This window comes from Monodon monoceros, unplaced genomic scaffold (genome assembly GCF_005190385.1).
Source record: "Monodon monoceros isolate NGI ecotype Baffin Bay Population unplaced genomic scaffold, NGI_Narwhal_1 Super_Scaffold_5, whole genome shotgun sequence".
NCBI lineage: Eukaryota > Metazoa > Chordata > Mammalia > Artiodactyla > Monodontidae > Monodon > Monodon monoceros.
Window position 1 is genome coordinate 93,042,036 of NW_021703782.1, and position 25,327 is coordinate 93,067,362.

Below are 25,327 nucleotides of genomic sequence, written 5' to 3' on the forward strand. Positions count from 1 at the left end.
TACCTCTGTCTGGGTGGCGCTGATAGGATGGTAGGAAGCCTTGGCAGAGGGGGCGATGCCCACACTCCATCCTGAAGGAGGACTGAGCCTGAGCCAGGCAGAAGGGAGCAGGAGGGCCAGGCACTTCACGCCGGGGGAGCTGCAGGTGTGAAGGCCTGGGGTCAGAGAGAGCACGATGCCCTTGAGGACTGTCTAACGTGCCCGCGGAGCAGCACAGGAGTGGGTGCAGGGGTGAGCTGGGACCGGGCCATGAAGGTCTGATGTGCCACCCAGAGGATTTTATACTTTACCTGCCATTTATCCATTTGTTTATCCTTCTATCCAGCACACAAATAGTTACTGGGCTTCTTTCGTGGCCGGCTCTTCTGTTTGGCCCAGCAGGCCCTGCCTGTCTCTCCAGCCTCCCTGGCTCTTGCTGTTCAAGGCACCCTCTGCCCCCGTTCTGTCTGGTTTTGTGCCCTCCTCGCCCCCCAATGCATCACGCTTGCTTATGCCCTTGCCTTCGCACCCTCTGTTCCTTGCGTCTGAGCCTGCCTTCTGTTTGAACTCCTTTTGAAGAATAGGTTTCCCTTCCTCTGATTTCGTAAGAAATATGCCTGCCTTAATCTCATTAAGACTCAGGAAGGAAGGCTCATTTTGGCTCATTTTTTCCCCTCCAGGAATCACCCCCTGACCCACCTGCAGGGCTGAGTTTGTTGCTTCCTCCTCTGTGTCCTCATCACAGTCCTGACTACACTGTGTCACCCTGGTGTGTCCAGGATCTGTCTCCTTCAGTAGACGGCGAGTGTAGCGAGGGTGGGGACCATGTCTGCCTCAACAACATGGCGGGGACAGGCAGACCAAGGGCTTCATCAGGCCTGGATCCCGCCCTCAAGAACCACGCCCACAGGAAGGCCTCACGCAGGAGCAGTTGCTAGGACACCAGGCAGAGGAGACCAGCAGGCGCCTGGGTCCTCCAGCCTTGGCCTTGGGGGGCCCAAGGTGAACTTCCCAAGGACCAGCAGAGGGGGGTTCTTTGCCTGCCAGAGCCTGACTCCAGCTGTGCAAACAGTTTTTGCCAAGTGCATCTTAACCTCCCCCGGTCCATTCGTCCTGCACAGTTTGCTTTGGCTTCACCTGAGTCTTGGGCCCTTCATCACTTTCAGCCTGTTCCCCTCTCTCCTTTGGCTTCCCAGGCCTCACGCCTCAGACTACAGGGGCTCCGTCTGAGCCAAGCCCTAGGGCTCAATGAAAACCGAACCGAAAAGAAAATAGAAAAGAGGCTCAGCTCCTGTTAGGTCCACTGTCTGCTTCCTACAGACCTCAGGCAAACAAGCCACACTTGCTTTCGTGGCCAGACCTGCACCCCGCACCCCAGCCCCCCAATCCCTTGCCTTTATTTTTTCTTGTTTTCTTTAGCAAACCTTTCTTGAGCAGTTACCTTGCCAGGCACTCTACTACGCACCTTAGACACATGATCTCTTTTAATCTGCACAACTGCCACGCGAAGTGGGTGCTGCTATCAGCAGCCCATTATTATCACGGGCCCATTGCAAAGTGGCAGATTCAGTCTCCTGGTGAAGCAGCTTGCTCTGGCTCACATGACTATGTCCTCCAACTTGGCCCTTCCATCCCAGGAGGCAGTCTTGTGCGGTGGAAGGAGCACTGGACTGGGAGTCCAGAGACAGGGATCTAAACCAAGCTCTGTCACTCCCATTGCTCTGTGACTTTGGGCATGTTTCTTACTGTCTTTGGATGCCCCTCATAGCCTCATCTTCGCCATTAAATGAGGGGTTGGACTCCATAAACTTTACATTCCCTTTCAGGGAGTCAGGGAATTGAAAGCATCCTATAATGCCTCGGTGAAGGTGCTGCCTGAGTGTGGGAGATAGTGGGAGTGGGCTAGACCAGAGAGGGGTTAATATCAGTGGTTGGTATGTAGATTAAGAGCCTGGTAACGATCCTTCTCACCCACCCACCCCAACATTTTAATTCTCTGTTTAGTCATAGAAGGCAAAGGCCTGATGAGCAAGGAGCCTGGTGGCTGTGATTCCTACGTGAAGGTACATGATGAGCTGGAGGTGGGGTGGGGCGTGGTGAGGGACCACATCACCGGACTGAGTTCCAAGGTCCCAGCACACCTGTGGGCCTCGGGTCATTCGAGGTGGCAGCTGCGGTTACATCATTTGGTCAGTAGGCGTTTATTAAGCCTAGTGACGAGGCCCTGAGCTGAGATGGACCCCCTTCCCTTAGCCCGGCTTGGTCTCTAGGGCTTCCTGCAAGCTCTGGAATCTTATGGGTGATCTTGTACATCACCCCATAGGTGAGCACTGTGAGCGTGTGGTTGACGGAAATCCACAGGCAATCCCAAGCCCTCTGGTGAAAAGCAACATCTTCACCCCTCCCTTCCCCAAAACTAGAGGCAGCGTGGCAGTTTGGGTGGTGGGGTAGAGGGAGTGTCTCTGAGGGCTGGAGGATCTGTCTGAAAGGAGCCATTGCAGTGAAGACAGAGGCCCCATAGGGGCAGGGGGCCTACTTCCAGCCGGAGCCAAAGGCCAGGCGCCTCCCAGAGTGTGGCAGCCGGATGTCAGGTGCAGGCTTTGGTGCACCGCTCTGCCTTCTTCCCGAAGCTGCCAGGCTGCTCAGAGGCCCCTGTGGGCTGGGACAAGGTCAGCAGCGGGGTGGGAACCTGCGGCGGGGGATGCATGGCACTAGGACGAGAGTGTGGGTGGGGGGCCTTGGCAGAGGCTGGCCTGGAGCCTCCTGGGAAGGGAGCACTCAGCAGCAGCTGGGAACTTAGAAGTGAAGAGGCCTTGTGCTTTGGGGGAACCTCTCTGCTTGGAGGAAGAGCAGAGATGGTCAAGTTGCACCCCATCTCTGCCTGGGCCTGGTGCTGCCTCCTGGGTACCACCCCTGTGAGGTCCTGTCCTGGCATCTGACTGCAGTGCCTCCAGCCCAGGGCTCCTCTTTCTTTCCTGGCGTTTGATTGAGGACTCCACTCTGTCCGCTGCAGAAGCTGATTTGAAGAACACTTGGGATGTGCAGAGTCAGCCACTGGGGTTAGGTGATTACATGGCTCTGAGATCGGCTAACCCTTACTTTTCTCCAATTCAAGATTTCTTTGGTCCCTGAAGATAACCGACGACGCTGTCAGAAGACACAGACCATTCCAGACTGCAGAGACCCAGTCTTCCACGAGCACTTCTTCCTGTAAGAGTCTGGAGCAGCTGGGCCCTCGAGAGCAGAGGGAAGGAGTGTTTATCTGGAAACAGCTCTGTTTGCCAAATCTAGAATCAGATCTAAGCAGAAAAACAGTGACTTCTAAAGGATATCTTTGCTTTCTCATTTACTTGTGTCCTTGCCTCCCTGGCACCTGGCCCAGCAGCAAGGTCCACAGTGATACGGTATCATGTGGCTGGTTCTCATAGCTAAAATGTCCAGCCTGAGGCTGGCAGCCCCTGAAAAAAGTAGGCAATTTCCCACTGTGCCTCGGGACAAACTTTCTCCTTTAGCAGAAGGAATTTTCCAAGCTGAGGGATGTTTTGCCTCCCCTCCCGACCGTCCCCAACTTGCTAACCTCTCTGAGTCTTGGCTTCCTTATTTGTAAAATGGGGCTAATGACGTACCAACCTCAGAGAGCGGAGGTGTAAATGAGACAGTATAACACAGAGTGTCAGGTGTTATTGTTATTATTTCTTCCCCTCATCCCTGAACTCTGGGACCAATGGGAAGGTAATGGACATTTTGTATTTTCCTATTAGTGAAAACTAATCATGTTTTGTTATTTTCCTTACTACATAAGCTAATTTTGCTTATTGTAGAAAAATAGAAAATATAGGCAAACAAGAAGAAGAAGAGAGAAAACACTCCAAGTCCTGCTACTCACTGATATGTTCTGTGGCATTTCTTTTCAGATCTTCGAATTTGTGTGGCTGTGTGTTTCCAAAGATGGCATTGTTCTATAGTATTGTGTTGTAACCTCCTTTTCATCCCTAACAATGTAATGTAAACTCTTTCATGAATGTAAATACTCATCTCCCACACTATTTGTGCTGTAGTTTATTTAACCAGCTCCTATGGTTGGTGTTCTGGTTATTTCCATAATTTGCCATGATGCTGGACTCCGTGGGTCTGGACTGGAGCTCAGCCCTGCTAACACACTGACTGTCTGGTTTGCTTTGCAGTCCTGTCCAAGAGGAAGACGAACAGAAGCGCCTTCTGGTCACAGTGTGGAACAGGGCAGGTGACTCCAGGTGAGGGGAACTGCTGAGCTGGAGGGGAGATCCTGCTCTGGGCTCATGGGTGGCAGCCAGGTAGCCAGCATACAGAAGGGGCTCAGTTAGTGCTTGTTGGATAAATGAATGGTGGTGGCTAAGTTTGAGAGGCTGCCGCTGCCCTGAGTCCCCGTCACTCCAGGCGATGCCAAGGATCATGTTACCAATGTGCATTTGCTGAGCCCTTGGTATCAACAAGACGCTGTGTTGGCCACTGGGATGCCAACCAGCCTACATGTGGCTTCTGCTCTCAAGGCACCTACTTTCAGAAGAGGACACCAGGCTCTGCATGGAGGCAAATTACAGTCACAATACGCATAGGCTCAGTTCCACAGGAGCAGAAGCTGCATGAAAAAATGGGTCCATTTCTCTCTTAGTCACCACTGTACCCAGTGCCTAGCACGTAGATGTTTGGTGATTATTGGCTGAAGGAATAAAGGAACAAAATGAGTAATAGGACAGTAAGTGCGGGAAGGAGAGTTCATCATGGGCTGAGGCGATCGAGGAAGGCTTCATTGCAAAAAGTGGGACTTTGAACTTGGGGCAGAGCTCAAGAATAAGACAAGGAGAGTAGTCTGGAAAGGGCATTGCAGGCAGGAGCGCAGCACGAGCAAAGGCAAAGAGGCAGGAATACGTGCGGGGGGCTCAGGCTGCCATGAGGAGGCCAGTTTAGGAGGTGCAGAGTTTTGTGTAGGAGAAACCTAACAGGTTTCAGGCAGCCCAGGACGCAGGAGGCGGATGTAGTCGTTAGTAATGGCGGCCAGTACAGAGCAAGGGAAGAGTGCTGGGTGGTGAGGGTGAGAATCAGCTGCTAAGGGAAGGGAATGGAAGTGGGTGAGAGCACTTGACTGCATGGCCTGCTGTGAGCAGCAGGGCCTCATTCAGCTGGTGCAGCCCGAGGAATCTGGGAGACTCTGTGGCCAGTAACATTTGTCCAATAATCGTAGAACAGAATGGTGACCGGAAAAGGGCCTAGGTGAATGAAAATCAGCTCAACTCACCAGCTTAGACCCAGAAAATATTTCTGGGCTCAGTGCTTTTTGGTACCCTAAATTTGATAGTATGCTTTTAAAATTGAGCCTTCCTCAGCTTTCATAATGAAAGATTTGTCTTTCAACAGAGTATCATTTACTGATACTTTATCGTTTACTGATATCGTAAACAAGAGCAATCGTTTACTGGGTGTTGACCACAAGCCAGGGTTTAACAGTGCATTATCTCATTTAGTTCTTAAGGCAACTCTAAGGGAAGTGTGTTTTTGTCTTAAGTTTTCAGAAAAGGAAACTGAAGCTAAGGAAGGGAGTTACTCGCCTAAGTTCGCATGGCCAGGGAACAGTAGGGGCAAGATGGGAACCCAGGTATTTAGACCCTAGAGTCTTCAGTCTCAACCAGTAGCGTACAGAGGGCAGGGCAGGAGTGGAGAGGGATCTGCAAACTCATTGGTGTTGCTGGAGGGTCAATTACAAAGTAGGGACTGACTGGAGGTAAGATGAAGAGGCTGTCATGAACCACATCGGATCATTCTGTAGGGTTTCTTTGGAGTGTGAATTTTCTCAGAAGGGCCAGTAGTTCTCAGTCCTGGCTATGCATCAGAATCACCTGGGATGCTGGTGAGGAACATAGGTTCCCAGGTAACACATCAGATTGATTAAGTCCAGATTTTCACGGGCAGGGCCTAGGAATCTGCACTTACCCAAGCTCTCAGGGTGAATCTCATGCAGCCAGCTTGGTGTTTGGGAATCTGGTGATGGGGAGATACTGAAGGGTGTTGAGCAGGGGAGTGACAGGTGTGTATTCTAGATCTATCACTCTGGTAGGTCTTTTGGAGGTTGGGGAGGAGCTGGGAGATTCTTGTGGTGACTCTGTGAGAGAGATGATGTAGGGATAGAGAGGAGGGAAACAGACCCAGGATATTTTTAGGAGCTTAAACCAATAGTACTTAGCGGTGATCTGGCTGTGAGAGCAGTGGGAGAAGTCAAGGATAACTCCTGGGTAGCTGGTGACGTCTTCAGCTAAGCCAGAGTGTACCGGAGGGGAAGGGGGAGCAACTGTGGATATAGTGAGATGGAGGTGCCTGGAGGGCAGCCAGCTGAGAGCTGTGTAGGAAGGTTGCCTTTGCTGACCTGGAGCTCAGGGGAGAGAGAGGTCTGTGGAGGTGTGGGAGCCGTGCCCGCCAAGGTGGTGGGTGAAATTTTGAGCAGGTGAGACCACCCAGGAAGACAGTAGGTGCCAAGGACGAAGGGTCAGAATCCAGCCTTGAAGGGATGGGCACAGGAAGGGAAAGCCCTGAAGGAGACAGAGGAGGAATGGCGGAGAGACAGAAGGACGCCTGGCGAGCCTTCTGGACGGAGGCAGACACCAAATTGGGAGTCACCGCTCCCTCTGCTGTGACCACTCTCCTGCGAGAGCACAGTGAGCCAGGCGGAGCCTGCTGGAGAAGGGGCAGCAGTGCACTTGGCGGTTTTTGGAAAAGAAAGTGAGGCCAGGGAAAGTGAGTCAGCGCCCAGTGAGGCAGCGTGATAGAGGCAGTGTCTCTGCTTGTTGCCTATTTTGGGAAAGTGAGATTCCTTATTAAACAAAACACAGGCAAACTCGTGGTCACAGTCCCAACCCGAAGCTCAAGAGGGACAGAGCAGGCTCAGGCAGACCTGCTTTCCCAACAGATGGCCCTGCCCAAGGTGCCAGCACCGCAGTGACCGGCTCAGCAGGTGGGAAGCATAGTATTGATCCATCCCTGAATGAGAAGGCCTCTGAGCTGGAGGAGACAGACAGGGCGCTTGCTGTGTGTTGCACACTGTCCTGGGTACTCTGTGCTGAACACTCTCAGATCAAATTGTGCTTCTCCGAAGGACGGACATGCAACCTCACAACATGAAGGACAATTACAGAAGGAAGGAAACAAACATTTATGAACTCTTCTCTGTGCCAAGCACTTTGCATACATTATCTCATTTAATCCTCACAGCGACCCTGAGAGGTAGGAATTATTACTGTCTGTCTCTTCAGAGAAGAGAAAACAGATTTACGAAGGCTAAGGAACTTGCCCAAGGTTATATAATACCTCATATTTATTAATCACTTAATGTCCACTAAGTGTGTGGACATTAAGCATATTCCATGCATTTTCTAATTTAATCCTCACAACACTATATAAAGTAGGCATTATTGATGTCTCTCTTTTACAGGCACAGAGAGGTTAAGTAACTTGCCCAAGGTAACACAGCCAGCACGTGGTGAAAACAAGATGCAAATCCAGGTAGCCTGGTGCCAAACCACATTATAGTACACTTGACCAGCTCACCCAGGTGATAAAGGGCTCCAAAGCCACACCCTTTCTGTCAGTACACTTGTGCCTCAGGCCTCAGGCTACCTCTCATAGCATTTATAATGTAGTTTTATATAAATCATCCAGCTGAATATGTGGCAGTTACATTGTTTTTAAAAAATTATTTATTTATTTAGGCTGCGCTGGGTCTTAGCTGTGGCACACGGAATCTTTGTTGTCACTTGTGGGCTCTTCGTTGCAGGATGAGGGATCTTTAGTTGCGGCACGCAGGCTCTTTTAGTTGTGGCATGTGGGCTCTTTTAGTTGCAGCATGCGGGCTTTAGTTGCGCCGTGCGGGATCTAGTTCTCTGACCGGGGATCGAACCCCTGCCCCCTGCATTGGGAGCACAGTCTTAACTACTGGACTGCAGGGAAGTGTCCCGTCAGTTAGGAAATGAAAAGGGAGCATCTGTTTCATGAATTGTCTTGATCCTTCCAGTTATGGCTGTAAATTTGTATTAGAGAAGCAAGATGATCTACAAGGAAGTTCTGGGGGTGCTGGCGGATTTCAGCTCACACGGTGGTTTCAGCTCTTGGTGGGAGCTGAGGAGAACCAGGCCTCAGAGCAGTAGACTTTGGCTTAGCTCCAACTTGCTATGAGACTGTGGATAGGTCCCTTCCCTGCTCTGGGCTTCATTTTCTTCACCTGTAAAATGCAGTGGTCTCAAAGATTTCTTTTGGCTTGCAGGTTCTGTGAGTTTTTAAGAAATTATAGACATTTTCAAACATATGCAAAGTTAGAAAATAGTATGTAATAAACCCTCACATACTCATAGCCCAGCTTCATCAATTATCAATATATGGCCAATTTTATTTCATTTATGCCCTCACCCACTTTCCCCTCCTCCAGTGGATTATTTTAAAGCAAATCCCAGACATCATCTCATCTCAGCTATATAAATCTCTAAAAGATGGCTTAAGAAAACAACCACAATGCCGTTATCACATTTAAAAATTAGCAGTAACTCCTTAATATCACTGATTATGGAACTGAACTACTTAAAAGTTTTGTTTGATGATATGGTAGAAGCCAAACTGAAGCTTCTAGTGTCAATCATAGTGTTTTCAGAACTTGTGGTCAGAGAACAATCTTAGAGAGAATTGTAATGTTATGCACCAAGTTAAAAAACCCCCAAAACACACACAGCATGTGTTTGAAAAACGTAATCTTTTATGCTAATAGTAATTACGTATATGGAGAGGCTGCTTGCTGTGTGTCGCACACTATCCTGGGTACTCTGTGCTCTTTCCTTTAAACTATTTTATAAAAAACCTCAGTGCCAAGTGCAGTGCCATAAAGTTAGAAAGCTTGTGACCAGAGATGGGGACTGAGCTTAAGGAAAGAAAAAATGATTGGAAAAATATTGTGTGATTTAAGCCATCAAATTAAAAATAAATTGAGATTAAATGGGATAAGTCTGTAACAGAAATAGTTTAAGCCCCTGAGAGAGAGAATTAAAGTGCATTCCCTTAAAATAATGCATTTTCATTTTGTAGCGGGTCTCCTACCCTGTGCTCAAAAGTAAACTGAGCCAAGTACAGCCATCCCTCTGTGTCCATGGGGGATTTGTTCCAGGACCCCCGTGGATACCAAAATCCATGGATGCCCAAGTCCCTTTATATAAAGTGGTATAGTATAGTCGGCCCTCCGTATCCATGGGTTCCGCATCCTTTCATACGGAGGGCTGGCTGTACTATTGCCCTTGAATGTTGCATGAAGCCTTACCTCTGAGCCTTTGTACCAGCTGTTGCCTTTGCCTGAAATGCTCTTCCTTTCCTTCTCTTTGGCTTAACTCTTTAGGCCTTCTTTGAGCATCTCAGTCCTAAACTACCTCTCGCCTCTCTAAGCTTTCAGCATTTGTTGCCTGTACTGTTCATCTCTCAGTCTCACTCTGTCTAGTGACATCCCTTGTATTGCTGTCTTGAACTGGTATTTAAATTCCTGAATGTTTGTCTTGTTTCCTTAATGCTGCAGCTCCTTGCCCAGTGCCTGCCAGCGTGGGCATGATGGGTTCATCCGTTTGTCAAGGCTTCACTGAGCTTAGGGTTTGGCATTCAGAAGTACCCAAGGCTTGGCCCCTGAGACTTTGTGCCTAGAGAAATTTCAGGCGGTGTCCCAAGTTTATTACCTGACCAGTGTATTACCGTGTACTCAGGCTGCATGTAGAAAAAGTCTTTCTTCTTCCAAAGGTTTTCAAAAACAGCCTTCAGAAGTAGCTAATTGAAGAACACTTAGAGGTTCCTGCTTATGGACATTAACTGTGACCATTTGCTTGGCCTAAATTATCATGAAATCATTGGAGGCCCCTTAGCAGGAAGCAAAGCTCACGGGAGGCTATTAACCATTTAGTATTCTTTAAGCACCAGGGGGTGAAATTTCCACTTACTGAAGAGCAGGGAGAGGCAGCCTTTATTACAGCTAAAGCATCCTGCCTGAAGATTTAGAAAGTTACAGCCATACTCAGTGTGAAAGAAAAGTGTACAGCAAGGCAGTGTGGGCACCTAGATACCAGCTGGGTTGCTTTTGAATGTGTTGACACACAAAATTAAATCAGTGATGAGGACTTTGGCAAAGTCTTGACAAGGCTTTTCTGGGATGTCAGCTCAGGTCAGTGTCTGCCACTCATGTTGGTCACTGCAGCTGCCCCTCCATTAGTGCTGACTTGGCCACTTTCCAGGAGGGAGGAGTATTTGTTTTGTTGCTGGGTGGGCAGGTGGATGTGGAAGGGTCACTTTCATGGAGTGACTACACTGTTCTCTATCAGTAGATGGTTAATATGGCCTGGTATGATGGGAGGGGGCAAGGAAGGAGAAGAGAGCAGGTGCAGCCCGGGCTGCAGGAAAGCGAGGGCAGGAAGAGAGAGCTGGGGTGGGGGGTGGTAGCAGAGTGAGAGTAGCTGGGGAGACATGGCCTGGTGTAGAGTGTGCATCTGTGGGGGAGGGGCACCAGCTTTGAGAATCCATCCCCAGCATTCTGCATCCCTGGCCCTCAATCGGCTTGGCTCCCGGCAAGAAGCCAGTTTTGTTTTGCTTAGGACTGTCAGGTGGTAGGCTGCCACCCTTTCTGGAGAATCCAAACAAGATGTATTTATAAAGTTGTTGTACACTACCGGTCCTCGACTGGGGCAGGCACGGGTGGGTGCCCTGTAGGATCCCCTGGATAGCTTACTCCAGACTCCCATGCGCAGACCCCACCTTGGACATACTGGGTCTGGATCTCAGGAGCAGGCTCTGGGGCACAGGACTTGGACAGGCTCTTCAGGGTGTTCTGTGGACTTGTTCAGGCCCCCTTAGACCAGGCTCCGAGGAGGCACATCTCCAGGGAGTTAGTTCACTACCCATCTAGGCGGCTCATTACATCCTTGGCTTTGATATGGTGCCTTCCCCAGAACATGCTGAATCCCTCGTCTGTGTGGGTCCCTCACATATTGAAGTCAACCATCAGGGTTCTGCTCCAGTCTTAATACCCATGTTGTTTCTTGATTAATAGCTATTAAACCAATCTCTGAAGAGGCCTGAGTTGGCGATATGCTAAGAGAGAAGAGGTAGGAAAAAAAAAAAAAAAAAAGCAACTCTAGTGTTAGGGTAGAGAAAGATGTGGTAGAATAGAAGTACTTTCAAATACATTTATACTACTTTTTTTTTTTCTGATTTCAAAAGTAGCGCTTGTTCCCAGTGAAAATTTAAAAACACTAAAAACCCAAAGGAGAAAAGAAAAACCTTTCTATTCCTACCTGCCAGATACACCCATTGTTAATATTTTGGTGGACATCTTTCTCATTAAACTTTGTAAACTTGCTTTTATCTCATAATAGCAATATTATTTTTGGCATTTCATTAATATTAATCTATGCTATCACTGTTGAAAGCTGCCAAGTATCAATCAGTCCCTCAGTGTTGCACATTGGAACTCAATGATGGACATGCTTCAGGAGCTTTGAATTACCCTTAGTGAAGTAGGACCCAAATGAACTCAGCCTGTCTGCACAACGTGACATTTCCATGAGTCCTGACCCTGGCTCATGTGTACTGGCCCACTGGCAGCCAGGTCAGGGTGGTCTTGGCAACTTTTGTGTGTCAGGTTGGTTTGGACCTTGACCTGGAACTGTCCAAGCACTGCCCAGGTCTTGCCTGGACCTAAGACAAAGCTTCTTGAGCTTGAGGTCCCATAACTTTTCTCCTGGATTGAGCATCACCAGCAGACGTGGGAGCTGAAATTCCCTTTGGGGACTGGCTCTTCAGACCTACCAGCACCAGCACAGTTCAAACCTCCGAGGTAACTCTGAGCTTCTGTGGTTGGCTTCCCATGGGACTCTACTACTAATGAGTCCTGTGACCTTGGCAAGGGGATCAACTCAGCCTCAGTTTTTTCCTCTGTGAAATGGAGAGAATAACTCCAGCCTCACTCACAAAGTTGGAAAGATCAAATGAGACAATGCAGGTAAAAGTGCTTCGTAAACCACAGTGCATCAGGCAAACCTGTGTTACACTTGACAGTCGACCTCCCGATGTAGTGCAATGAAAAGGTGCTCACTCGAGCTTCTCTTGTTCTCCCAGACAGAGTGGACTCATGGGCTGCATGAGCTTCGGGGTGAAGTCCCTCCTGACTCCGGACAAGGTGGGTCCTAGGGAAGCTTCTGGCAGGGTCAGGCCACCTAGGCCAGGGCTGGTACAGGCAGAGGCCTTTGTCTGGAAGCCCTGCGGCGGGGCTTCAGTCTGTGAGATGGTGCCCCACTGAGACAGGTGCCCCCTGGCCTGATAACAACACTGTTACCGGTGTGACCAAGGGTCTGGGTTCCTGCCTTGGCTCATTCTTGTCAGAGACCAGTTGTTAGGCGGCTCCAAGTCTTCCCAGAAGGCTCTAGGTCTGGTGTCTTCCCTTAAGGACACAGGCAGGTCCCTCAGAGCTCAGAGCACTCCCTGCCCTGGAGGATGAGGGACGGGTGCTTCTCGTGGTCTGTTCCAGGGGTTGCCTTGACGTTGTTTGCCAGGTCGCAGGTTTCTGGGCCTAGCAGGTGCTCAGGGATGGAGTGAGCATCCTCTGTGGAGCTTTTCTTCAGGCTGGGTGACGACTCTGGGACCTAGAGGCCCCTCCGTCTGGGTGGCCAGACCCTTACGCAGCTCTACTTGGATGGCACTCCCCGCATTGGAGGCTTTTGAGCAGGGGAGGGATGTGCGCCTCTTGCATATCCCTGGAGATGTTCTGGTGGCCTGCTGCAAGGAGTTGCCAGGTGGCCCTGCCACCCAGCTCTGTGTCCTGGAAGTGAAGTCTGGGGTAGGTGGCTGAGGACCCTTTATCCTACATGTGGGTCCCAACTATCTTGTCTTGACTGCAGTCCTGGCCTTATTCCCTCTTGGGAGAAGATGTCTGTCCCTGGGGACTGCTCAGGGGCCTCAGGATGCCTGCTTTCTGGCCTCTCCCTCCTTCCCTCCCTCCCTCCCTTCTGTTCTGTCAACATTTATTGGGCTCCTGCTGTGTACCAGGCACAGTGCTAGGCACATCAAGGAGCCTGTGCACAGCCTAGTGGGGGAGGCAAGCCTGTGAGTAGACTTGTTCTCCAGGGACAAGAGGCGTGGGAAGTCGGCAGAGGGGAGGATCAGCTCTGCCTGGAGCATCAAGGAGGGCTTCCTGGAGGTGGGAAGGGAGGGTTCGGGGAAGGGAGGCTGGAGTGTGTGTGTCTGCAGAGACGCTGCTCCTGAGGAGGCTGTCCAGCTGCTGCTTTTTGACGGGGATTGGTGGCTGCCTGACCTGTGCCCTCTGCCTCCTCTGAGCATGTCACGCCTTCTCTTGTGACAGGAGACCAGCGGCTGGTACTACCTGCTGGGCGAGGACCTGGGCCGGACCAAGCACCTGAAGGTGGCCAGGCGGAGACTGCGGCCCCTGAGAGGTGCATGCCCACCACCTTCAGTTCTGCCCAGACATGCCGACCCCCAGGGCTCCCCCCACTCCACTGTGTAGTAGCCTCAGTCCCTGTGTTTTGTGGCATGTGTCACCCTAGGCTGCCATCAGACCCTGGGCCCAGGGCCTTCTCACGAGTGCTTGCTAGAATGCAGCCTGCAGGCAGCCTCATGCCCATGACTCCTTTATTTATCTAGCTCATGGAGGGCTGGGCTTTTGGACCTTCCCGTGTGGCCATTCCTCAGGGTCTGTGGTCTCAGGATCCCCTCTGGGCTGCCTGGCTGACCTTGGGGCGCCCACCTCTGCAGACAGGCCATGTGGGCCCTGCTGTGGGTCCTGAGGATTTTCCCCTTCTGCTCTGTCCTTCGCACGCACCCATCTGTCTCCTGAGCCCCTGCCTGGCCTGAGCCTGGGCATTCCCACATCCTGGGGGCCAGCAGTGACCTTGTCCTCCACATGGGTCTGGCACCCTGGCCTCATCCTCTGGGTGGTCTGTGGAACGGGCACTTAGATGCCAGCAGAAACTTTCTGACTCTGCTCTGTCACCTTCCAGACCCTTTGTTGAGACTGTTGGGAGGTGAGGACACCGAGAACAGGGAGAAACTCAAGGTAGGTGGGGATAACCTGGGCAGGACTGACGGGCCCTGAGCACTGCTCTGGGCTCTAACCTGCTTCTGGTCAGTCCCTTGGCCCAGGAGACCCCTAAACAGGGAGCATTCGGTGACTGAGACTCATTCACTTGGTGCTTGGAAACTCAGCAAGTTGTGCATTTTTTAAGAGGTTATTTCTGGTGCTTTTCTCGGGTTACTCAAGCTTGGGGCAGGAGTGGGGAGAGAGCCGGGCCCCGGCCCCTGGAAATAGAGGAGTCTGGGTTGTACTGACTTTCGGTCTCTTGAAGCCGAGTCCTCCCTTTCCTGCAGGCCCCCTCAGGCCCCTTGCCTCCCCTGCCACTGTGGCCCAATTCCCCTTCAGGTTCGGCCCCCTTGATATCAGGGAGCAGCTGTGAGTCTGAGCCCGAGACCGATGGGTCCTCACTTCATTAGGGCTTTGAAGCTAGAGAGGAACCTTCCTATAGGGATTTTGGGGAATTCATCCAAATTTGTCCCTTTGCAGGCCATGGCAGGTGATCTCTGCTTTTCTCTAACCACTAAGAGAGGGAGAAACAAGCCCCCGGTGCTGAGTAGCCCCTCGGTTGTTATCTAACATGACCCTCACTCCCACCTCTGAGGTGGTTGTTACTACCCATTTCACAGATGAGTGAGACTTGTAAGGTTCAGAGATGTTAGGTCACTCTCTGTGGCCACACAGCCAGCAAATATGGCTTCAGGTATGGCTGTCTCCTGCAAGTGGCCTAGTTGGGAAAATACGACAGTGATATTTTCCATGATAATATGTGACACTTAGGTGTATTATTAGCTACAAGACATTTCCCCTTTCATTCACTCAAGTCATTCACTCATTCATTCATTAAGTATTTATTGAACATCTACATGGGCTAGGCCCTGTGCTGGGTGCCAGGATATAGCTGTCAAAGATCCCTGCCCTCACAGAGCGTATGGGCTGGGGCTGCACTGCCCATGATGGCAGCCACTAGCCACCGGTGGCTACTGAGCATTCGAAATTGTGGCTAGTATGAACGAGGACCTGAATTTCAAATTTTATTTTAAAATTTAAATTGCACCTGTGTCTAATCATTACCATATTGGATAGTACAGTATTAGAGTAACTTGCTGGATCTCTGTTTTCTGTGGCTTCATTACAAGTTTAAAAGCTTTCTTCCAGCTTCGGTGGGGGAGCTGCAAAGGCCTTTCTCCCTCTCTGTGTACATGCCGAGCACAGAGAGGACAGTGACCAGGGAGTCTCCCTGGGGATTTGTGAGAATTGCCCGGACATCAACACTGCAGGTTTCTAGGTGGCCTGGGAGAGTCCTACTTCGTGCTGGGCTCTGCGCACAGGCCCTGACCTCTGGGGGCATTGTTCTGAGGCGCGTTTGATTTTCCTCGGCTTGCACACGCAGAGATGTCCGTAGGACTCAGCAAGGTGTGGGTGATCGTCAGAGGCTTGGTTAGGGCAGGGGGAGAACCTCGAGAGGTGACCTGTTCAACTCCCTCTTCGTGTGCATGGAGGGAAGGAGGCTTAGAAACCTGGCTGGCCTGACCACTGTCACAGTAATGAAAGCTGGGCTGGACCAAGGGACACTCTCTGGCATGAAGGATGTGAGTGGCTGGGTAGTTTTCCTCAGGGGCTCTGAGGTTGGTGGAAGGGGCTCTAGGCTCACCAGGCACTGCTCTACAAGGCAGGAATCAAGACTGGGGCTCTGGTCCCAGCTCCACCCCACCCTGCTGTGTGATCTCAACTGCTCAAGGCCCCCACTTCTTCACCAGTAAAAAGAGGATGCTGGATTATCTAGTGATTGGAAATCCCTTCCCAACTTGACTTTATGGTCTGTCATCAGATCCTTCAAGCAGCCCACGTACATGGATGAGGAAACTGACTTTTAAGTAGCTTCTGAGTGGCAGGCAAACTCCAGATGTTTTGTCTTCCCTGTCTTGACGTGGGATGTCTGTGGGTGCAAAGCATCCTTAGGTTCTTAGGCTGAGTTAGTTCCCTGCATTTGTACCAGTTCCCTGCATTTGTTCCTGGGATTTGCAGGGGGAGGCGGCGTTGTTACAGAGTGGGCTGTGTTTTCTGCCTGGGTTCTTCTCCAGCCAGGGGTGTTTGTGAGAACACTGGAATCACAAAGTGGCCCATGGCGGAGAATGCAGCCAGAACAAAGGCGCCCTCTCCCCGCCGGGGCCCGGGGAATACTAACTAGTTGACAGGAATTTTAATATAAAACTCTCCCTCTTCCTTGTCATTTGGAGGTTTCAGGAAGCCTTCGGGCTTATCGTGCAGAGGCACACAGCACAGACAGGGCTTGGGGAGGTGAGAGGTGATTTCCTGCCATTCTTCTGCGGGGCGGGCTTCCCAGGGCGGTCATGCCAGGCTGACGGGGCGCAGTGCGGGCTCCCACTGCTGGGGGGGAGAGCCGGGTTTTCATGGGGCGGCAGTCGAGGCAGGACCCGCAGCCATGAACCGCTTCAATGGGCTCTGCAAGGTGTGTTCGGAGCGCCGCTACCGCCAGGTGGGTGCTTGGCCCCTTGGGGGGCTCATGGGGTGTCATTGGGGGTCAGGGGTGAGGGCTCACCGAGCAGGACTTGTCTTCCCACAAGGCCTTTCTTGCCTCCTCCTGGCCCCTTGCAGGTTCATTGTGATCTGGGGGGGAGGATAGAGGCAGGAACTGGCCCCAAGGTGGCCTTTACCTGCCGCCCCTCTTTAGGGGCAGACGAGGCCAGCTCTTCGCCATCCTAACCACTGACTGGGTGGTGTCCATGGTGAGATTATCTAGTTGATTTTCTGTCATTTTTATTTGGGAGGAGTGTGGGTTAAAAAGAGCATCCCAAGCCTGAGATTGTAAGTGGCTAGTTTGCTGAGCAGCTGGATTTGTGTTTTTTTGCTAACTTTCCCTACTTCTGATGGGACGGCAGTGCCTGTCCTGTGTTGTGTAGGTGTGATTGTGTTCTAGCGTGTGTTGGTGTGTGCTTGTGAGCGAGGTGGGATGTGTCTGTGTATATGTGTGCACACATGATTTTCCTCCCAGGTGGCTGTGATGCCTTGAAGTGGGTCCGGAGTCCTCTGGCTCCAGAGCCCAACTTCACGGAGAGGGCTTGGCCCTCAGCCTCCAGTCTCAGGATGTGGGGCAGAGTGGGAGTGATGATCCCTTAGCCCCCAAGACTCTTCTGGAACTGTGAGGGACATTTTTTTTTTCTTATAAAAAGGGCATGGTGTCAGACAGGGTGAAGGCAAGGGATGTCCAGATTTTGGGAATGTCCAAGCTGATGGGACTCTGGAATGGTTCTGATTTTAAAAGTATAGAAAAGTCCCCCTGTGTTTTAATGACCAGCCTGGAATCTGGGTCCTGAACTCCTTCAAACTGGCAGACTTAGGTCTCAGGGAGATGCTCAGAGGGGCCTCCTGCACCGTGAGTGAGACACGTGTGTTCTCTCTCCAGTCCCCAGCTCTCAGGGCCCTCCCGCACTCCTGGAGCCTGCAGAGCAGCCCCTGTGACACTGGCAACTGGATGGCGGGGTGGTGAGGCACAGAGGGCACTGGATGGGAGGTCGAGAAGTCCTCGGTCACTTGGAACTACAGGCCTGAGGACCGGGACACTCTGGCAGTCACAGTAGGACCAGGCATGAGTGCGGTCCGGGCCTGGGGCTCTGGGACTCAAGTTCAAGACGGATCCCCTGCTAGAAAGTAGTGCGGGGTTGAGAGCACCAGCTTTGTGCCGGACCCGGGCTCACATCCAGCTCTGCCCTTCTTGAGGTCTGACTCTTGTGCATGGCAGTTTACCTCCCTGAGCCTCAGTCTTCCTGTCAGTGGAATAGGGTGATAATGTGACGATGCTGTGAAAGTAAATGGAATATGTATGAAGTGCCTGGTGCAGGGGGTTCAATAACTGTGGCACTTAGGGATTGGGATTGAAGTCTAGGCATGACAGAGGGTCAGAAATCAGGCAGGAGGGCAGAAGTGAGATGCTGGCATGGGTGAGATCTGAGAGCAGTAGCAGTTCCTGCACTGGACAGGAAAGAGCAAGAAGCACCCCAGGAAGGATGGCCTCTGCCAGGAGTCGCTGAGATCCCAGAGATAGGGCAGGGCTGCTTCCCTTGCCTCTTGACCCTGAGGCCTGAGGTCAGAGAGGAGCGCTGAGAGCTTACTTGCTTCAGGCCTCAGTTTCCTTCTCTGTAAAATGGGCATACTGAAACTAGCCCTGCATTCCCTCAGGGCTGCAGTGATGATCAGGTTCTTTGGACATTGTCCTCTCAACGTGGTCGTGGTCACGATGGACAGAGCATAATTCTGCTTCCTTTATGCAGTCCCACCCCCTCACACTGAGCAGGAGAGGGGCTTGCTTCCCAACACCGTCTCCTTTTCCTCTCTTCCCAGCCCCCAGCTGGCCTGGACTGTTGTCTGGACTGGCTCTGCTTAGCCTGGTGCCCAGGAAGGCAGAGGGGTCTCCGGTCCACAGTCCCACCTGGATGCGGGGAACAGGCAGTTTTCTGGAGCACCCTCCTTCTCTCCAGATTCAGCTTTGGGGCCAGTCCCCAAACTGTTAGTCCTGGGTGCTGGAACTGGTTTTCCAGAGCTGCACCCCAGGCAGGAGGGGCCGTGGCTCTTGGTGGTGTAGGACTGGGGAAGTGCTAGCAAAATGCTGGCATCCCAGCTTCTGCCTGGTTTGAGGGTGGGCTGTGAGGTCCCTAAAATCCCTGCTGGTTGCATGGAGTGGACTGGGCTCCTGTCATCGTCCCTTGGCCTCAGTCTGGGCTTTCCGCGCTCACTCCAGAGTTTGTTTTTCTTTCTTTCTTTCCATTTTTTTTCTCTTCCTGTCTTAGCTGTGTGTTTTCCCAGAATTCTTATGGGAACAGGGTATTTTCCTGCCCCCCCCCCGCCCCTTCCCCTTGTCTGTCAGATTTCCTGTTTTACAAACTCGCTTTGAATCCAGGCCCAGGGCTGGTGGGAAGCAGAGCCTCAGGGGCCTCCCCAGCAGCATCCAAGGGCCTGGGTCACCCTGGGCTCCCCGGCCCTCCCCTTTCCCATGCCTGGCCTTTGGGACAGCTGGCAGGTGAATGCCGGGCACCCAGCCTGGAAGAGGTAACCCCTAAAGGAAGGAGACAGCAGTCTCCTAACGAGACGGTGGCCCTTGACCTCTTTCAGCGCTGCTGAGCTGGCTTCTTCCTCAGCCTGCCTGGGGTGCCCTACCCCATGCTGCACCGGGGCCCACGCCACATCCAGGGTGCCAGACCCCTTTTCTGACTTCAGCTGCCTTAGTCTGTTGCTCTCATACACCTGCTCTGAGCAGCCTGGAATTGCTCTTTGAGTGGGCAGGGGCTGGGCTTTCTGCACTCCTCCCAAAGCCTAACTGGGGGTGCACAGAGAGGGCATGCAGCAAGGTAGAACTGAACTGAGCTAGCAGACCACGCCGCCCCCTGCCAGCTTTCCGCTGCTGGTGGGAGGCTGCAGCACTGTCCTCACTAGTGGAGCACTTGCTGGTTCCTGCCGTGCTCCAGGCCTGTCATCTAAAGTCAAAGCACAAAGGACTCTTCCCAGCACCATCCTCACGTTTTGCTGTAATGCTTAACATGACCTGCTTTGCTTTCTAGAGATCAGTGTACCCTCATGCTCCTCTGGGAGCCAGAGACCAAGGCCTCATGACCTGGTACCTCACCAGAGCCTGGCATGCAGTAGGAGCTCAATAATTGCATGTTGCTTTGAAAAGAGCATCCAGATGGCAGGGCCCTTTCAGGGGACTTCTGAAAGTAGGGGTTGTGCACCTGCCACACACACAGGCTGCAGCAGGCACAGTGAGGTCATTGGCTAGTTCAGGTTCAGCCAGGAAGCCTATCTGTGCCCTCACTTGCCCCCTCACCCGGGAGCCCTCACTGATACCTTGAGGCCCTGGCAGTGGACGGCCCTGAGACCCCTAGCACGTGTCCCCTGCCCCTTGGCCTGAGGTGGTGAGTGTGTGCATCCCTGTCTTCCCTCCCCTGTGCTCTGGGAGGGCAGCCAACAGGCCAGCTTTGTCTCTGGGCCCTCAGCATGGGGCCAGCCTTGGGCCGATGCTCCATGAACCCCCGGGGAAAGGAGGAAGGGACCGAGCAGGCAGTGGGTCACAGGTGAGGCGGAGACGTGCAGTGCAGTGGGCCCTTGGGTAAAGGGCTAGGCCACGTGTCTGCCAGGGCTGAGGAAGGCGAGATTCAGCCTTCCAAGGCTCGGTCTGGGCCCTTCCACATGGGCCTGGCTTACCTCCTGAGCTCTCAGCCTTCCTGCTTGGCCCACAACCCAGTGCTCAAGATGCCTGGGCCAAGATAGGGACAGCGAGGGGCCGGCCAGCCTCCTTCTTGGCTCCAGCAACCTTGGAGAGGAAGGTGGCTCTGGGGTGGGGACTGTGTTCTTCACGACCTTGGAGCAGAGGCAGCAGCCTCATGGCTTCTGGGAGTAACTGGGCAGGGCTGTGTCCTAGATTACCATCCCGAGGGGGAAGGACGGCTTCGGCTTCACCATCTGCTGCGACTCTCCGGTCCGAGTCCAGGCCGTGGATTCCGGTGAGTGAGTGTCTCGGGTGATGCCAGCCCGAGGCTTTGCAAACAAGATGTTGGAACTGAAAGGGGAGCCCTAAACTGGAGCAAAGTGTCCTGGTTTTTCAAAACGAGAAGAATAATATTTTTAAATGACCACAGATGAAAGTGAGGTCTATGAAAATACACCTACTCTTTTTTTTTTGTTTTTAATCAAAATGAAAATAGATTTTTATATTTTGTTTCCCAATCATTTCAAACAGGAACTAAACCTATATTTTCAGTAATGGCTGCATGGGAAAATGAGAGTCATTTATGAACTCGATTTGGAAGCAGTATTTTATCCTATTCCAGCCTGATTAGCACTTAAAAATAGTCATTCCCTCCCTATTTTTCACAAAGAAAAGACTTCTAGTCACAGAGTGAGCATCCAAAGTGGAGAAGCTGGGACATGGTGATCTGGGTGCCCCCATTGCCTGTGAGCCTGGCAGCAAGGAAGGGTTCTCAAGGGGTGGGAGGCCCTGGGCAGGGAGGGGGGCCTGGTGGGGAGGTGGACAGCAGAGAGAGGTCAGCCAGTACTGGGTATGCGGGCAGGGAGGAAGTGAGGGCAAAGGGGAGCCTCCCTCAAGGTCCCCGAGAGCCCCCGAGGTTGGCCCCTCATTGACAGGTGAAGAAACAGAGGGGAGCGGTCCTTGTCCAAGGTCACTGGAAGCAAAGGACCCCGGGGCTTTTGAGGGGGTTGTGGGCTTCAGGAGCCCTTGAGTGGCTTTTCTTTGTCCCTGCAGGGGGCCCGGCAGAGCGGGCAGGGCTGCAGCAGCTGGACACGGTGCTGCAGCTGAACGAGAGGCCTGTGGAGCACTGGAAATGCGTGGAGCTGGCACACGAGATCCGGTGACAGGGGCGGCGGGCGGCCCGGGGCCTCGGGCTGGGGCACACCTCCCCTCCCCTCCCCAGACCTGGGCACACGCCTCGCCCGTCCCTCCTTCCCAGCCGTGAGCAATTCACTTTGCTCCTTGGGGAATCAGTTTCTTCGCCTGAAATTGGAAGGTTCAGGTTCTGAGCAGTTTTGGATCCCAGAGCAGACAGCGGGGAAGAAGCTCTCAAACAGACCCTGTGGTTCGTGGTGCAGCTCCAGGGGGTTGCTCTCTACTTTAGCTCATTAGTTCTGCTACCTCAGAGCTAAGCCCTTGGTTTCCTCAGGATGCGTAGATGTTGCGAACATTTTCAATTGCACAGTTAAACAGTTATTCTTTAAATTTTGGGGTCTCCTAAATTTCAACCCTCTGGGTTAAAGCCCTCGTGGCCCATTTTAGGTTTGCTTCTAGAATGACCGGATGAGGGGTTGTACACAGGCCGTGGCTTGCCTGCTCCTCCTTGATAATACTTTGTGTCCAGGAGGTACATCACTCGTTGAGTTTGGTCTTCTTTCTTGTTTACTTGGCCTTGGCCTCAGTGTCCTTCCCAGCCTCTGCCAGTCAACTAGAGTCGACCTAAGGGACCCCTTTGCTGTCTCTACTTTAGATGGCCTCTGCATCCCTTCCTGTTCTGGCACTGGGGCTTCCCTGCCCTCTTCCCCTCTCTTCCTCTGTGCCCCCACAGGCCCCTACCATGGCTGACTTTGGTCTCCCCCAGACTCAACTTCCCTTTGTGACTCCCCACCTCCCCCAACTTCCAGGAGCTGCCCCAGCGAGATCATCCTGCTTGTGTGGCGTATGGTCCCCCAGGTCAAGCCGGGGCCAGATGGCGGGGTCCTGCGGCGGGCGTCCTGCAAGTCGACCCATGACCTCCAGTCGCCCCCCAACAAGCGGGAGAAGAACTGCACCCACGGGGCCCAGGCACGGCCAGAGCAGCGCCACAGCTGTCACCTGGTGTGTGACAGCTCGGATGGGCTGCTGCTCGGTGGCTGGGAGCGCTACACTGAGGTGACCAAGCGCGGGGGCCAGCACACCCTGCCTGCACTGTCCCGTGCCACTGCCCCCGCCGACCCCAACTACATCATCCTGGCCCCGCTGAACCCTGGGAGCCAGGTATGGACAGCTGGTTCAGGGGAGGTGAAGGGCATGGGTCCCTGAGTGAGGCCAGGAAGATGCGAAGACTCAAAATTGTGTTGTGAGGAGCCTGCCAGGGGCTTGGAGTGGGGAGCAGGGAAGTGGGCTATGTGTTAGCTCCAGCCGCTATAGGGCTGTCCTGTAGGGCTGTCCCCGGCAGAGACAGCAGGTGGGTCTTTGTGGCCTCAGGGCACAGATCCAGGGCCATGGGAGGTCACACGGTAGAAGATTTCGCCTCAAAAGAAGGAAGAGCTTTCTGCCAGTCTGCACTTAACCTCAGCGGAATGGGCTGCGTGGTAGGCAGCGAGCCTGTCATAGGAGCTGTAAGATGGAGTAATGGAATGTCAGCGTGTGTGCCCCAAAATATCGGTCCCAGGAGATACTCTGGGAAGAAAGTTTCTTGATGTCAAATGAGTTTGAGAAACACCTTATACTCTCTTCCTCTTCTGGGAGATTCCCAATGCATATTAGCCTGTTTGAGGCTCTGAGGGCATCTGCAGTGAAGAAGGTGGTTTGCCCTTGTTTAACCGAGCATTTCTCAAACTCCCCTGACGGTGTACCCTTTGTGGCGGAGTTGTTAGCGTCCCAAGTGCCAGTGTTTCACAGAACACACTTCAAGGGGTTAGACTTGATGACAGCTAAAGCCTCGTTCAACTCGAACATTCTAGAGGATTCTAGATTCTGTGATCCCTCCAGGCCCCCCTCTGAGCTCGTTAGCGGGACTGCTGTTTTGCCCTCGTGCCCTGAGGTGCTCCCCTCCTATCCCCAGGCCAGGGCTGAGCAGCCTGCCTGGTGGTCTGCCCCGTTCCTGGGGCTGAGGTAGTTCTCTGTCTTTCCCTCGCAGCTGCTGCGGCCTGTGTACCAGGAGGATGCCATCCCCGAAGGTGAGTCTCTCCTCTGCTGCTGTGCTCTCTGAGCCCCAGAGAGATGGCGAGGTTAGCTGCGAGGCTGGGCCCCACCTCCTCCTCTGAGTTGGGAGACCTTCCCAACAGAGTCAAGATCCCCCCCTCCCCATTTTGACACAGACTATGTCTCCTCTTGGGACCTTTTTCTTCCTCACTGAACCAGTGTCTTTCTTCCTTGGACCCTGAACTGAGGAGGAAGAGAGGGCATCTTCCCAGAGCAGTCTAACAGATGGTGTTCAGGACTCAGGCATTCAGCTGAGATTCAACCAACGTTACTGAGCAACCAATATATGTAAGGTGCTGTAGGCACTGTGGTCAGGCCAGCTCGGGAGGGAGGCACGGAATTTGGAGCTGGGAGGTTCCAAATTGGAGTTGTATGAGTTTGAGCAACTCATGTCCCCTCACTGAGCCTCAGTTTCTTTATTTATAAAACGGGGCTGATAATTCCCACTTCAGAGGGTGTTGGGAGGATTGAAGGAGATAATGGTTTTGAGTGGCAGCCTATTTGCTGAGTGATGTTACACAGAAGTTAGCTGTCTTTGAAGTGCACAGATGGCTCTGCTGTTTGAAGGGATTTTTCTCCTTTGTCCTTCAAATCCTGACCTTATTTTTTAAGGGCCAGGGAGAGAAGCTGGGCTCAAAACCAGTTCCTTCTCCCAGGAAACCTGAGGTATCAGTGTTGCTGCTGGAGTTGGCTGGGCATTCCTTTAGGCCCTCTCTGCGCTGGCCTGAGTCTAGCTGGCTGGAGTCCAGGTGGTATCTGGAAGGTTGAGACCAACCTTGCCTGGTGGTCCATGGTGCTGACCTTGGATATGCTTGAGCCCTTCCTTCTTTGACCTCCTTCTTTGTGAATGGCCTTTTCCCAACCACTTGCAGACTTGCTTCCTTGCTGTCCCCCTCTGTCAGTAGCATGAAGACTACGCTTGCTTAGAGCAGGTGCCCTTTGGAGGGAAAAGGGCTCCCATCAGGCTCAGAGTTGCAGATGGAAGCCATCTTTATTCTCTCCAGGCTGGGGCATTTGGGTGTTAGGGCTTGGTCTGTTGGAAATGAAATCTGTTTTCCTTCCGGAGAAAAGTCTGATGGTGATTCAACACTGAGTTTTAAAAAAGCTTTTAGTTGCCGCATCAGGTTAGAGTGGAGATGTCACTGCTAAATGGTGACCCCATTAAGGGCAGGGCCTAGGCCTGCTCGCCTCCGTGTGTCTGATGCTGGTCCCAGGGTCTGACAGACAGCAGGTACTCAACAGAATTTTATTGGAGTGACTGACTGAAGGGGAGTGACTCTGGTTGCCTCCAAGGTTTGCAGACTGCTCATGGGGGAAGGGAGCTGGAGAGATGTGTGGGTTGAGGCAGGCTGGTGTGGTTCCTTCTCGGCCGAGAGATGCCTCTTGGTGTCCTCCCAACTCGTGTCCACATTTTGGTTCCCCTCTGAGAATACAGTACTTAGTAAACCAAGAAGGGCAGAGTCACGCAGGCTGTGGGAGAGGGACAAGCGAGGAAATGATGCTGCTATTAATAACAGTGGTAACTTTTGAATGCATTATATTAAGAACTCGACCTGACTTCATTCATTCTTTTTTTTAAATTAATTTATTTATTTTATATTTATTTTTGGCTGTGTTGGGTCTTCGTTTCTTTGCGAGGGCTTTCTCCAGTTGCGGCGAGCAGGGGCCACTCTTCATCGCGGTGCGCGGGCCTCTCACTGATGTGGCCTCTCCCGTTGCGGAGCACTGGCTCCAGACGCGCAGGCTCAGCGGCCATGGCTCACGGGCCCAGCCACTCC

At 52.5% G+C, this 25,327-nt stretch overlaps 1 protein-coding gene across 6 annotated transcripts in view; it reads left to right on the forward strand.

The window, feature by feature from the left end:
* The window catches only part of RGS3 (regulator of G protein signaling 3), a 140,999-nt gene that overhangs the window by 28,653 nt on the left and 87,019 nt on the right, over positions 1–25,327 (forward strand). For 4 of the 6 annotated variants that reach the window (XM_029201403.1, XM_029201412.1, XM_029201404.1 and 1 more), the window contains 10 exons: positions 1,984–2,042; positions 3,095–3,189; positions 4,164–4,232; positions 12,136–12,196; positions 13,376–13,466; positions 14,031–14,086; positions 20,538–20,619; positions 21,378–21,483; positions 22,268–22,619; positions 23,485–23,524. In XM_029201403.1, coding sequence (XP_029057236.1) covers positions 1,984–2,042; positions 3,095–3,189; positions 4,164–4,232; positions 12,136–12,196; positions 13,376–13,466; positions 14,031–14,086; positions 20,538–20,619; positions 21,378–21,483; positions 22,268–22,619; positions 23,485–23,524 — 1,011 coding nt within the window. Of the gene's footprint in view, positions 1–1,983; positions 2,043–3,094; positions 3,190–4,163; positions 4,233–12,135; positions 12,197–13,375; positions 13,467–14,030; positions 14,087–15,622; positions 16,602–20,537; positions 20,620–21,377; positions 21,484–22,267; positions 22,620–23,484; positions 23,525–25,327 lie in introns of those variants that run through there. The other 2 variants (XM_029201410.1, XM_029201406.1) reach the window with 2 other exon arrangements.